The following is a 13739-nucleotide window of genomic DNA, read 5'->3' as shown; positions in this document are numbered from 1 at the left end:
TGATAACAGCGCTCACACTCACATTCCGGGACGACACGTCACGGTACGATAGGACAGAAAGGTCTATGTTTATTTAGGATTTTTTCTAGACATTTTAAAATGATAAGCTATTTATTAATTTCTGAGAGAACATAACAAACAGGTCAATGTAACTTACTGAGCGCGAGGTCTACTGTTCACATAACTACTTGTAATGTTGGGAAAATATTTATTTTGTGTTTCACGATCATACATTTGCATTGCTTCATGATAATGTTTTTGATTTGAGAAAATATAAAAGTCACTTTTCTGTTTATCAACCCTGAGTTTATTCAATCATTCATCCATTAATCTGTTTGATATACCATGCATGATAATATAAATTATAGAATATCAATACAATGTAGTAGGGATTGACACAATAGGCATACTATAGTAGTGAGTATGCTTTGGAAGCATTACCAAGGATAGACCTACGAGGCCAGAGCTAAGTTTTGTCCTGCAGTAGGTGATGAGCTTTAGAGAGAGATAGATAGTGAGTGAGAGATGCAGGACAGCTGAGTTGAAGGACTTTGAAGCTTATACAGCTGTTACAAAGCTTTGACTTTATAAGCCGAGATAATACTATACGCGCTCGCCCACCCACCCAACCACCTATCAGAGCCGCACTTCATTGAAAAGATAATCCTTTTAGCTGAGAAGATGAGGTTATCAACAGGATTCACTGAGTGAGGAGCTTCTCTCCTCTAGAGACATGTTCCACTTCGCCGATGTTTGGTCGGGAATCTCTGTGCCGAGAATTCGATCTTAGCCCTCGGTCCAAGTTAGTGGTTTTTGAGCCCTCCACTTGAGCCCATCATACGATGACAATAGTGAGTAATTTACAAAAAATCACTTTTTTTAAAATTCATCCCAATGATTTAGTGTTATGGTTTGATTGTATATTCATTTTCAAACTCGATGACTTTAGATTAGGTGCTTTCTTTGGGGGAATGAGTAATTTCTAGTTCCAGTGGTCGGCGTTTAAAATGGTCTAGCTTCGGTACAATGCATTTCTGAACGTTTGGTATACTAGATTAACCTTAACTACGAAAATATTTGAATAGAAGGTTCAGTCCCATTGTGATAAATTAATAAGAAATTTATGGTTATAGCACTCGACAGAAAATAGGGTAATAATCAATTACAAATTCATCAATCAAATTTCGAAATTCAAATTCAGATGATTGAATTTGAATTCAGTGAATGTGATTCTATAGAATGTGATTACCAATTCCATCTCACTGAAACTTGTACATACATTGCAACAATATTTACAGTGAATTTGGTATTCAATATATGCTCAGATGAATAGTGAATTCATCCATTCCATTCATTCATGAAAATTATCAATCTCTTGGACAAAGACTACAGAATGTGTGCTTTCTGTAAAATGTTAGAACACTCTTAAGTTACAGTGACGTTACGTTATTTCACTTCAATAGAAAACCTTATTTAAATCAAAATTTATTGTATCCCTTATAATTTATTTACTTTTCTCTTTTCTTCATTCTCAGAAATGACTCAATGATGAGGATTTTTTTAAAAATATTATTATAATATTTTCGATTTGCAACGGTCACAAGCTTCACCAGCGGGCAAAGTTTATTCTTTTGCTGGTGATGCCATATATAATACGTAAATTATATATACATACGTAAAGAGATATTTATGATTTTGTATTATTATTCTCTTATTTTTAAGTTAACACTTGTATTTTGTTTAAATTTATTTTCATCATATTTGATTTGCTCTTTATTTGTGATTGTTTTTTTTAAATGGCGAAATGAATGAAAATGATTTGATTTGATTTGATTGGAAATCAGTAACCGATGCAATGTGACCGGGTAAGATAAGCCTCTTATAAGAAACGCCGCAAATTCTGATCCATTTCCTCCAAAACAGTACACAGTTTCTCCAATATAGTTCGAGCCATACAAAAACATAGATAGCAATCTTTTCATTGTCTCTATTTGTATCAAGTAAGAAGAAAAAGTGACAGTCACTCGAAGCATATTGGGATGAATAGTGCTATTCGCAATGTTAGTTCAAACAGTTGGCTTGAATCTGGGATTATTAAAAATTGATGAAAAATCCCACTTGACCAGGGAATCTGAACAGAAAGCTAATAATTTACCTGCTACACAATATTGGACTTTTTTGACAAGCCAATCAAAAAGGATTAACATCGTAATCTGCAATTTGTGTGTTCACCGTACTCTGAGAGTTCTTGATTGGAATTCCATTGCTTTTTGCATAAATTGATACTGAACGCAATTTCAATTACAGTGCTAGCTGAGGCTCAAGTAACCCTAATTGAATCAGCATTCAGCTCGCAAAAAGTGTGCATCAACCAGCAATATAACTGAAGATTTTTTAATAAAACATGGAATGGAAACGATCATGAATTGTGTGATGTGCTTAATCGAATTTGCTCTAAAAACGTATCTTGAACAAGATGGATATGCTGTTAGCTCAACAGGTGGAATGTGATATTCATGGATGTAAATGTGATTAATAATTTTATCCTGCTGAAACATATACATCATATAATATTATATTGGAACAATATTCAATGAGTAAATTTAAAGAATTAATGAATACTAATGAAAAAAAAAAACTTAGTAAGATGCATCTTCTTTTCACCATTCCAACACCATTTCAATTTATTAGTAAACTCATATCAGTCTTTAGCGATTGCTCTTTCGAAGGGAGCTATTCAACAATATATGAAAACAAACATTGGGAATCTATCGTATTGCCTAAGCTAGTGGAGAGATGTCAGTGCTTCTATCACGATAATTCAATCTCAGACAGTAGTGTTGCTATTTTGTTTGTTCAGCTGGTTGACGACACAGACACTATTTTGAGATTCACTTCAAACTGTCACCAACCTGATGACTAACATTCCATGTACCTCACCCAACCAATACAGACAGTACCTGACAGTTAGAATCTCACTTGATAATGTTTTTATGAATGAACTAGTATCTGTAGTTTGAAGAGTGTAATAATGAGTTTTTGATTGTTTCTTATAAACCTACGATATTGAATATAGATTGATATTATGGTATTGTGTTTGTTTGTTTTATGATGCTCTATGAAGATTTTTAACAATTGATGTTTGTGTGTTTGTTGTACAGGTTAATGAGTGCGAAATGAGTTAGTGTGCGGTGCGGTGTAGGTGCGTGCGTGTGTGAGTGCTGGCAAGATGAGTTTCTTCAACTCTCTGCAGCAGTATGTGACAAGCAGTGTGGCCAACCTGAGTCTCAGTCCGAAGAGGTTCTCGTTGAGCAAAGAGTCGGGGGCGGCGGCCTCTGCGGAGGCCAAGGAGGTAGCCGAGGAGAATGGAGGCGGAGCAGTGGGGGCGGCACCCGTGACGGGCGGTAGGTCAGCATCGGTTCCCGGGTTTCCGAAGGTGGTTCCAGCGCCCGGCACTCTGACGCCCCCCAGGCGTCGCACCCTGGAGGGGCCCCGTCGTGTCGGGTCGTTCCGTCAGCCATCGCATCATCCCAGGCAGCCGCTTGCCTTCTGCCGGAGGCGGTTGTCCTGGCCTGAAGTCGACCAACAGGCTACGTCTGGGTGAGTCGCTATCAAAATTATTCACTTATTCTCATCATCCGTTAATCCATTCAATCATTAACAATCACTTGAGGAAAGACCCACAACAATTATTTCCGTAAACTTGAACTAAAGACATCTTTAAACAAAAGCACCTTAGAAATATATTTAATGATAAAACAAAATGAGGACACTTGATAATGGGATGAATATCCGAAACCGTTTATGTGTCAAAAGGGTACTAGGTATTATAATGGAAATAATCAGCCCTGAAGAATTGAATGGAAAATGAGATAGATTTATAAAATAAGATATTCCCATGAAAATATATGAATAATAAAAACATTATTTCTGACTAAGGTTACTACAATGGTGGATGACATACATTGACTCTGTAGAAAGTTTCTGATAGTAGAAATGGCGTCTGGGTTTCGCAGAGTTGAGAGAGAGTATACCAATGTATACTTTTCCAATCAGGGGTACGTCTTACCCTTCATAAGGGGTGCACACACATGAAAATAAGAGTAAATGTTCCGTGATATCGTTGACTGAGCTGGTGCGTGATCGAGACGCCATAACAGATCACCCACGAGAATTGAAAAAGTTTTGATTGAAGCAACTTGCTGAGCCGATCCTATTAATGATAACCATACTTTGTTGATCTTGCCTGCTTTTCTCGCTAACAACACTATAAACATTAAGAAAAATGATCGTCGAATGCCGGTGTGCCAGAAATCCACGTCTATCCAAATTTTCATCCCAGGAAACTTTTTGCTGAGAAAGGGAGAAATGAAATCTAATCTTGAAAATGGAAAAGTTGCTGGTGTACTTTCACCGATTCTCCTGTCTCGCACTCTCAGCAATATTCGAGGAATTCCGATTTTGTTCCCCTCCAGTTTTTACTCGAAATGAAATAATTGCACAAAGCAGTTTTTCTCTTATTGAAGTTTTTAATATTCTTGAGGGAACCGAAGCGAATGCTTTCCAGATTATTAAAAAGAAATAACATTTCTTTATAAATTCAATTAATTTAAAATTACATCGATGCAATTTTTAATAGAATATAACTTCAAAAGAGGCTACAGATCTCAAAAGTGACGAGATATATATTCGATCATTATCCTCTTCAAAATACCATTAGATGTGATTATTACAAATTATTTGAACGGAATTTGATTTTATGAAATAGTTGATTTTTATTGAATGAACTAATGAGACTTGACACTTTTAGAAAATGATGCACTTTGCAAGTAAGCTAGTCTGGAAGTGAGAATGCATCATATATTCTATTTTTGGCACTTGAAAATGGAAATGGGATCATATTAGAAATTTATCATGTCTTGAAAAAAATTATAATTTTTTTCAATCAAAGCACTATTCTGTAGCCATATCATACATGTACATACAGGTAGGCTTATCTTCTAAGGTATTTCAATATTTATGAATATGGAAATTGAATTTTTAAATTTTGGTAGGTTTTTTAACACTTATTTGTGTTTCAAGAACATGACATGTTTCTTCCTCAGGTAATTTTCATAAGAATGAAATTATAATAAGTAAACCTTGAAGTCATAGCTTGTCGTGTTCTCAAAACACAAAAAGATGTTTTAATAAATGGTACTGGTTGATTTATGTTTGTAAATATATTATCAAAACAATCTGACTCACTGACCGATAAGAGGAGTATTATAGCAGGACATTTGAAAATAAAATATTGAACTGAGTAAGAGTTGTACTCAGTTATTTTGTTTCATGTAATTCATCGAGACTCAGCTTGTTAAACCTGTCCATACGTTCTACAGTACGGACAACAGTAACCGAATTGCAAATACCTGGAATCGCATTTGGACGCTGGCTTTGATTAAAAGCAGAACAAATCGGATTGATAAGCTCTGCTACGTTATCCAACGATTCTGAATGTGAACTGGTAGAATGTAATCGGTTTGATGATAGCTCGCAACTCGCAACCACTCTGCCATGCACAAGGCACAGCTTGTCATCTAAAAGTATTGAAAAGCCATGCAAAGGATTGGTGCAGGATATTTTCGGTTTCGAAAACACGACAAAAGACTCGGCAGGACTTTAATGGAGAGAGAGCTCGCACCAGATGAAATTCTAAGCATTCATGAAGAACCAACGAAATTAAAAATTGAATGAAACGTGTTCCACTGCTTCACGTGCAATACGCCTACAATTCGCCGCTCTTTTTATACAATTTTATTAGCTTGTTGCTTTTAATATTTTCTCCTTTCCACTTATTTTACTTCTCCTTCTGCTTCGTCTTCTTAATCTCTTCATCATTTTATTTTTAGTAGAACTTCAGTTCTACATTATTTATGCGCATGCTTCCTTCGTGTTCTATTTTTTTCTGCATGTAGTTCTTTCCTTTCTTTTTTCTTCTTGCTCTTTCCGTTTTTCTTCCTCTTCCATCATCATCATCACCATAATCATCATCATCATCATCTCATCATCATCATCATCATCATCATCATCATCATCATCATCATCATCGTCATCATCATCATCATCATCATCATCATCATCATCATCATCATCATCATCATCATCATCATCATCATCATCATCATCATCATCATCATCATCATCATCATCATCATCATCATCTCTCCCCTTCCCTCCCCTCCCTCCAATCTTCATATAAAATTTCGTCCATTTCTATTTACATCATTCAGACTGTTTTCTCACAAAGGTTTAAAATCTTTGAAATTTGTCTATATAGAATTTGTTATTAAGTGGCAGTTTTCTAAACACATTGTTCAGACTATTTTTGGTTTATTGTTGGTCTAGTAAAATTCGATCATTTCAAATCAATTTCAATAGTGTGGAGTGAAAATTGAAAAGTGACTCAATTTATTTGAGACTAATAATCTAAATTTGAGAGGGGGATAATGAAGAGGGATATCTTTTCTCTCTTGATATAATTTTAATGATATGAGAGTTTGTAAAAATGAAATGAATAAAATAGCGCCATCTAGATGTCTTGAGATTCAACGGTTGCAAATCCTGAAGTGATAACGTTCCGAAGTTCTTCAATGAGCCGTCAAACAGCAGCAGATCAACAACTCCCAAATGCCAAATATTGAATTACCCCGCTGACAAGTTGTCGAGTGAATCAAGCTGTCTGAAACGGAAATTATTCACTCATTATTCACTGCAATTCACTTAGGAGTACGCTGATTCCATTCAACAGTTGCCTTCGAAGATGGTGGAAAATTATTAATATTCGACGTCTGAATTCGGAACTTCAAGAAAGTTACACCTAGATTGAGAAGTCAGTTATCACTTTTGAACAGTATACGTGAATTTTCTAAAACTATTAATGAATGACATGCTTGAATCTTATTCGTTCTTCCAATGAAAATGCCTCACGATTCCTCTTTTATAAGCTAATCTACAGAAAGTATATTGGAAATTATCATCTTATCCTAAAGTTCACAACCCTTTCTTCTGATACAGTATTCACAATTCATATCTTTTTAATAATGTACTACTAGTAGTTCTGTGAACACATAATGTGTATCAAATTCAAATTATTTTTTCTTATCTCACTTTACAATATTCACAATTAAACGCAATTATTATCGCGGATAATTGTAATTATAATTATTATAAACGCGGATAATCATCCGCAATCATTATTTGCCAAGTTCCGTTTAATTAGAACGGATGTTCAAGAATCGGTGTGTATGTAAGTTGATTCACGTGTCAGTGGAGGATCATGATTCTGAATGAATAAAATTCCTCTCTAATTTTGGAAACAGTGGTTGAATAATTTGGAATGTTTAAAGATCGTTTGTTAAATGTTTACTCCCCAGATCATTATTTGAGAATTATCATACATAAAAATCATATCAAACTTCATAAAGTTTTTTAACATCTCGTACAAATTATTATACAAAGAACTCATATAAATCTTTATCAAGTGTTATGGAATTAATCAGCCAAATTATTATTCGAGAGCTCATATTAAACTACATCAAGTTTTATTGTCTTGTATCGTGTTTTCAAAGTAATTAACATCATTCACAACAAGTTACACAGGTGGGATTGATTCTGCTTCAAGACTTGGGCGCGATATCACTCTAGTTTATTAGCGAGCGAACTACGTAACAATCTTGTTAGGGAAGTGAACGATGGAAGGCAAAAATTCACGCCAGAAACATAAGGGAGGAATGATGATGGTTTATCAGCAGCGGCTTCCAAACTCACACACGCATCGAGAATTCCGATGATTTCCGAGCAGAATATTGCACTCAGCCTGGTGGGCGAGTGAGCGAATTATCCAAGCAGAAAATATCACCGCTTCACCCATGAGAAATACGGCCTGTATTGGAAATCCACTGCGATCTTGCCGGCAAATGATGCTTTCCTCCCTCACCGTGCTCGGTGCTCTGCTGCTGGCTGATTGTCATTCGCGGTTCTCATCAGAAAGTGCAATCAACGACCCTCCATACAATTTGCCCTGGGTTAACCCTTTTATATTTTATAACACATCTCGTATATTATATTACCACGATAACATGGATGAAGAATCATCTGCGATGTAAGTAATGCCTCATCACTGTTCAACAATACTTTTTTTTCAATAGAAAGATTGAAAGATTCATGCTTATTATTTATTTATTGAATGGGGCAAACAATACAATTGTCGGAATAGAAAAAACAGGCTATTGCCCAAAACTTCTTCAATTTCCTAATTTTGTCTCAAATTGTACAAATATTATGTAGGTTATATTCATTTGAATTTAGTCATCATAATATGTCATAATATTTATGCTTATTAGTTGTTGAACATAGTTTTTTTCATCTTATAACTCGAAGATGGACATAAATCACCAGATTGTGGTACTGTAGTCACTGGATGAAGAATTAATTTAAACCTCTTGTTTTTTACTTTTCCGACTACAATAAATGAATCAACTATTGTTATGAATTTATTCCATCGTGGTTTCAATGATTTCTATATTCACTGTAGGCTAACGAGAATAATGATGTTTTCCATATGAACTCAATCCTTCTGCTTTGCTCTAGTTCTTAGTGAGAAATTTTTGTCTGGTGGTTCGGAACCCATATAAAGAAATGATCTCTCATCATCCGTCTCATTACCCACGAACAAGCCTAGAGCTCATGTGAGCATCATTCTCAGAGTAAAAAATTAAACGTTCGATGTATTCATTTTTAGAAAATATGAAAAAACACCAGAGCTGATTATAATCTTCTGAGAAGTTTTATTGAATATTTTATTGATTTCAATATTTATAAACTTCACGTTACATATTCATTACCATGCATGTCTAGTATTTTCATGTGAGAATTCTTTGAGTTTCAGTTTTCCTGATCCGGACACAGATTAAAGGTCAGATTTATCGCCAACTCTTTCGATCAGATGCCAGTTTTTTGTGAAAGTGATACGATACGTGGCATGCGTCATCCTTCGATGCAATATTCCGTTGTTGAAATTCAATCCTCTCTGGCATATATATTCGAGAGAGAATGATGACATGCATTCATTCATTGTTGATGACAGGTCCCCGGTGTGTGTCCCCTCCCCTCTTCCGACATCTTCCCCTCCTCTTTCCACCAAACCAAGACGCATGTCTCCTCGCATATTCGATGCCAAGCAAGGTCCGGAATAGAGACTGAAATATCTGTCGAGTTGAAGTCAAAGATAACATCTTGGCAACACAATTCGTAGGCTGTATAAATCTTGGACAAGAGCTCCACTGTGATCCTGATGATAGCACTTGTCTCTACTCTCAAGAGCTCTACAGCAATCGCTCTTCTGGAAAGCTAGCTGATACATTTTATCTGATTTCTTTCAATCCTCTTGCCACGACTACAATATCCAACAATGCTTTCAATTTGTTGTTGGAGAGTGTGAATACTCGCAGATACATCCTTCTCTTGCTATGAGTACATTACCTTACTATGCTTTTTATTTTTAAAAAGAGAGTTTGATAGAAAGTGTAAATAGATTCATACTTGTTTTTAATTTTCATATTTTTCGCTTGAAAATTTAAATGTTTCTTTTTATGAGTAAAATCACAAATGAAACACTAATTATTTCCGATTCCTAGATAATTCTGAAAACTAAAAGATCTCTCTCATTTCCTCGTCTTCCTTTTCATCGCAGAAATATTGTTTCTGTCATGCCTGCTTCTTTTCTTCCTATTTTGTTACACTCTGTTTCTGCGCTGAAGCAGTTGCCTTCGCAGCAACATTACTTGTTTAATTATATTTATTTTTTGTACTTTCATATCTTGTTTTTATCATTTCCCCATGTCTTTTCATTCATTTGTTCAAATCTTAAAATAAAGTGGGGATATTACTGTCCAAACTTATCACATCAATAGACGAAGGTGATTCTGTACTATTTATTCCATTCCATATTGTTATAACATTTAGAAAAACGAAAATAAAATTGAGATTGGATTAAATGCTGTAATTCATCGTTTGCAGTCATTCAAAGTATAGAGCACGCATTTGACCAGCTCAGGATTATCAATCAATTAGCAGCAACTGGGTTTTGATCCAGTGCAGTGAGTAATTTCCGGTATTATAGTATCCAGTGGCTAAACTCCATAGTCTAGTGGGTTACAACTCAATAACCGAAGTTTCCCTATGGGATGCGATGCACTTTGGATGGCATAAGAAAATGCTCCAGTCACATTTACTTTGGACTGTCAGCATGGGATGAATGGGAAGTATTGATGCTATTTATGAATGAATGCTGACAGTTTGATGTGAATCTTACTACAGTAGCAGTAGCTTTAATTAACGGAATGATTAGGTTGGTGGAGCTGGATTCATTTAAAACTGTCAGCGTTGGTCGAATGGGGGAGCTTTGATGTTTTTTATGACGGATGCTGACAGTTTGTTCTGGGCTGGACATGGTAGAATCCATCCACTCAGGCCAAGTTATCTGAATCAGGCAAAGTTGCAAGTTGGAAATGAAGATGGGCTAACTCCTTTGGTGGTGGGGGGTGCCTGGGAGGGTACTGGGTTAGTGGTGACAGCTGTTAATCCCCGCTGTTAATGGATGGGGGGTATGGGCCGGACATCTGACCCCAGGGGTCTAACTCAGCGACTCACTCACTCACTGGCACTCCGGTTATCTTTCGCCCCTTTTTCATTACCCTGAATTTCCTGTCTCTTATCTTACTCTTCCTTCTTCCATGAGCTTCCTCCTCACTACAGTTTTCCACCTCTGTCTATTTTGATGTCACTTTTCCTCTTTCTTTGGTTTTCTACCTTTTTCCACTCTCTTCAATAATTTTTCCCTCTTCAAAATTACTCCACTTGTATTCTTCTTCTAGATCCCTTATGAAAATGTATACTGTTCCATCACTTGTCTTCCTACTACCATCATTTCAATCTTCACTTCTTTCTTCACATTAGATTCTAGTTCATTTCTTCATAGTCCATCACTCTTCATTTTATTCTTAAATCAAATAGATATTTTCATTACAGAAACATTGAGCAATGCTATAGCAACGTCAAAATACGTATGAAATACAAACTACAGTAGTCAAATAATATATCAACTCATAGTAAAACTGTTTCAAATGTTTTCATATTAGAAAAATACACTATTCAATCTTCACCGCTTCCTTGATATATTTTTCAGTATCCTCCATATCATGGAGTGATCCGTGGTGAGAGTGCTTGCGTAGCAGGACCCCCATCTTCGTATTCTATTTTTTTGTCACCATCTGAACATAAATTAATTTCCTTCAAATCTGATTATCTTTATCTTCTGCTTTTCTTCTATAATTTTCTCTCTTCTATCCTTTCCATACAGTTACTTTGTTTCTTTTTTAGCTTCTTCTTCTTCTTTCTCGTCCTAGGTCATTTCTAGTCAGCCTCTCTTCTTTCACGGTTGAAATTTTCTTCTTCTTCGACTTCTGTTCTCACATTCCATTCAGATCTCCGACAAGTAAACGCACATCGATCTTAGTCATCGACTTGCAACTATACTATACTCAGCGGTCTGGGGACTCCTCCTTCCGCTCACCGTCTTCCTCCTTCTTCATTCTTTCCTCCTCCTTCATGTCATCCTCCTCTTCCTCCTTCTACGTCTTCTACATTGTCATACTATTTACCTCCTCTTACTTACGTCATTTCTTGCGTCTTCCCCTACTCATCATTGAACTTCACCTCATACTTCTTCTCCTAAGTCTCCTCAAACTTCTTATTATTCTCATACTCCTTCTCTCCTTCTTATTTTTCTAACTGCTCTCCTGCTTCTCCTCTCCATTACCTTCTCCTCTCCACCACTCATCATCCTTCTTCTCTTTCTTCTCCTCCTCTCCACCACTCATCATCCTTCTTCTCTTTCTTCTTCTCCTTGCTCTTTCTCTTTCTCTTCTTCTTCCCCTTCTTCCTCTCTACTCCGTTTTCTCCTCCTCTACCACCTACAGCTTCTTTCTCATTCTACTTCTTCTTTCTCCGATTATCCTCTTCTCTGCATCCATACTCTCCTCTACATCATCGTACTCCTCTTCTCCTACTCCTCTTCCTACTCCTCTTCCTTCTCCTCTTTCTTTTCCTCTTCCATCATCAGCATCATTTTCACGCTCTTTTTCTCCAATCTTTCATCCTTCTCCTCCTTCTCCACACCACCCCCTACTCCTCTCCCTCCTCCTTCATCTCATTCTTCCTCTTTTCCTCGTCCTCTTTCTTCACCCCTTCCTTCTCACTACAAATTGGTCTGGCGATAATCTTGGTGGCATCCATCTAATTGCGGGCGGAGACTACTATCACTTGGAAAGTATCAAACGACCGACGCAACCCTCATCCAACTCACCCAATAGGGTGTAGGGCATAGGGGTCACTCATTCCCATCCCAAAGCAATGTCAAACGGCCAACTTCCACTTAATCCAAACCCCGACACATCCATTAGAGCTTTTTCTGTCATCGAATTCTGTCACTAATCTACTAGAATACGCTACTATGTCATAATCATATGATGCAAACTGAGCACGAGGCTTCCGTTGAGTTTTGTCGGTAGTACAAGTTCTATTACTAATTAATTCTATTAATTAATTACTGTATCAATTCTATCACAAGCTATTTTTTTATCGTAAGGCTATATCGTCTGGTAGATAAAATTCAGTTCATGGAATTTCTTAAAGAAATTTATGATATCATCTATAAATTTCAAATTCAATCAACCAATCCATGAGATGGAAATTCAAGCCAATAAATATACATTCTTACCAATTATTGAAGGAGATGAAAGGACCCTTGCTTAGATAAAAACGACTTGAAACTGTTAAAACCAAATCTAATTCAATAGGATTACAAAAGATTCATAATGATGAAACACCTATTATCTCAAAAAGTTTTTATGAATTGGTGGTTTCAAATTTTGATGATTTCAAGTAGTTTTCAATCAATATGGATATCTACCACAAAATCACATTCAATTTTCAATTTTTTATTGTTTTTGAGAAAAGTGATTTTCCTTTCCATTACTTCGAAGGCGAATCATTTCAACATTATGTGACCTTTTTATAATCCATCTTCAGATCATTAAGATATATGTGCACATTATTTAAATTATTATTGCTTATTAATCGAGTCTGTTGTACTGAACTGGTAAACTACATATAACTACTATAGTGAATATTAGCATAGAGAGAAGATAGCACAAGTGATCGGCACGAGTTAACAAAAATCGGCTTGAAATTTGGAACAAAAACGATTCAATACCATAGGACACCTTGTTATGCTATATTTCCTTCAAGATAGAAGTTACTCATTCAGGATCTGATATTACAGTAATTTTTAAATATTTCATAAGAAACTATAATTATTATTCACGATCTGATTGATAAGGTGATAGCTTCGATTGTTTTCTTAATAATCTCCAGAATAGATTGGAGAGGCCAGTAGACTGTTGCACTTTTGCCCTGAACTTTCTCCTGAGAAGCAGTAGTAGTTTTACGATGGACTGTGGGCCTGGGGGCTGAAATAAGCATCACGGATACATGATGGGCTAAAGCACTCAGGGGACTCCCTCCCGCCGTCAAGTGTTTCCTATGGACGGCCTCACGCTGTGCTTATCACTCGGCTTCTTCTCTAACTTCAATTTATTTCTTAGGACTCCATCTATGGAACAATGGAGATTGGAGTC

General features: G+C 36.2%; 1 protein-coding gene across 7 annotated transcripts in view; it reads left to right on the top strand.

Moving 5' to 3' along the window:
• Positions 1–13739, top strand: part of LOC111054374 (BAI1-associated protein 3) — a 291489-nt gene that overhangs the window by 85831 nt on the left and 191919 nt on the right. For all 7 annotated transcript variants that reach the window (XM_039429756.1, XM_039429755.1, XM_039429753.1 and 4 more), the window contains exon 3: positions 3162–3600. In XM_039429756.1, the coding sequence (XP_039285690.1) occupies positions 3230–3600 (371 nt within the window). In that variant the 5' untranslated portion in view covers positions 3162–3229. The remainder of the gene's footprint in view (positions 1–3161; positions 3601–13739) is intronic.

The sequence above is a fragment of the Nilaparvata lugens genome, chromosome 5 (assembly GCF_014356525.2).
Source record: "Nilaparvata lugens isolate BPH chromosome 5, ASM1435652v1, whole genome shotgun sequence".
NCBI classification, from domain to species: domain Eukaryota; kingdom Metazoa; phylum Arthropoda; class Insecta; order Hemiptera; family Delphacidae; genus Nilaparvata; species Nilaparvata lugens.
The sequence above is the reverse complement of the archived record's forward strand: the minus strand, read 5'-3'. Positions and strand labels throughout refer to the sequence as shown.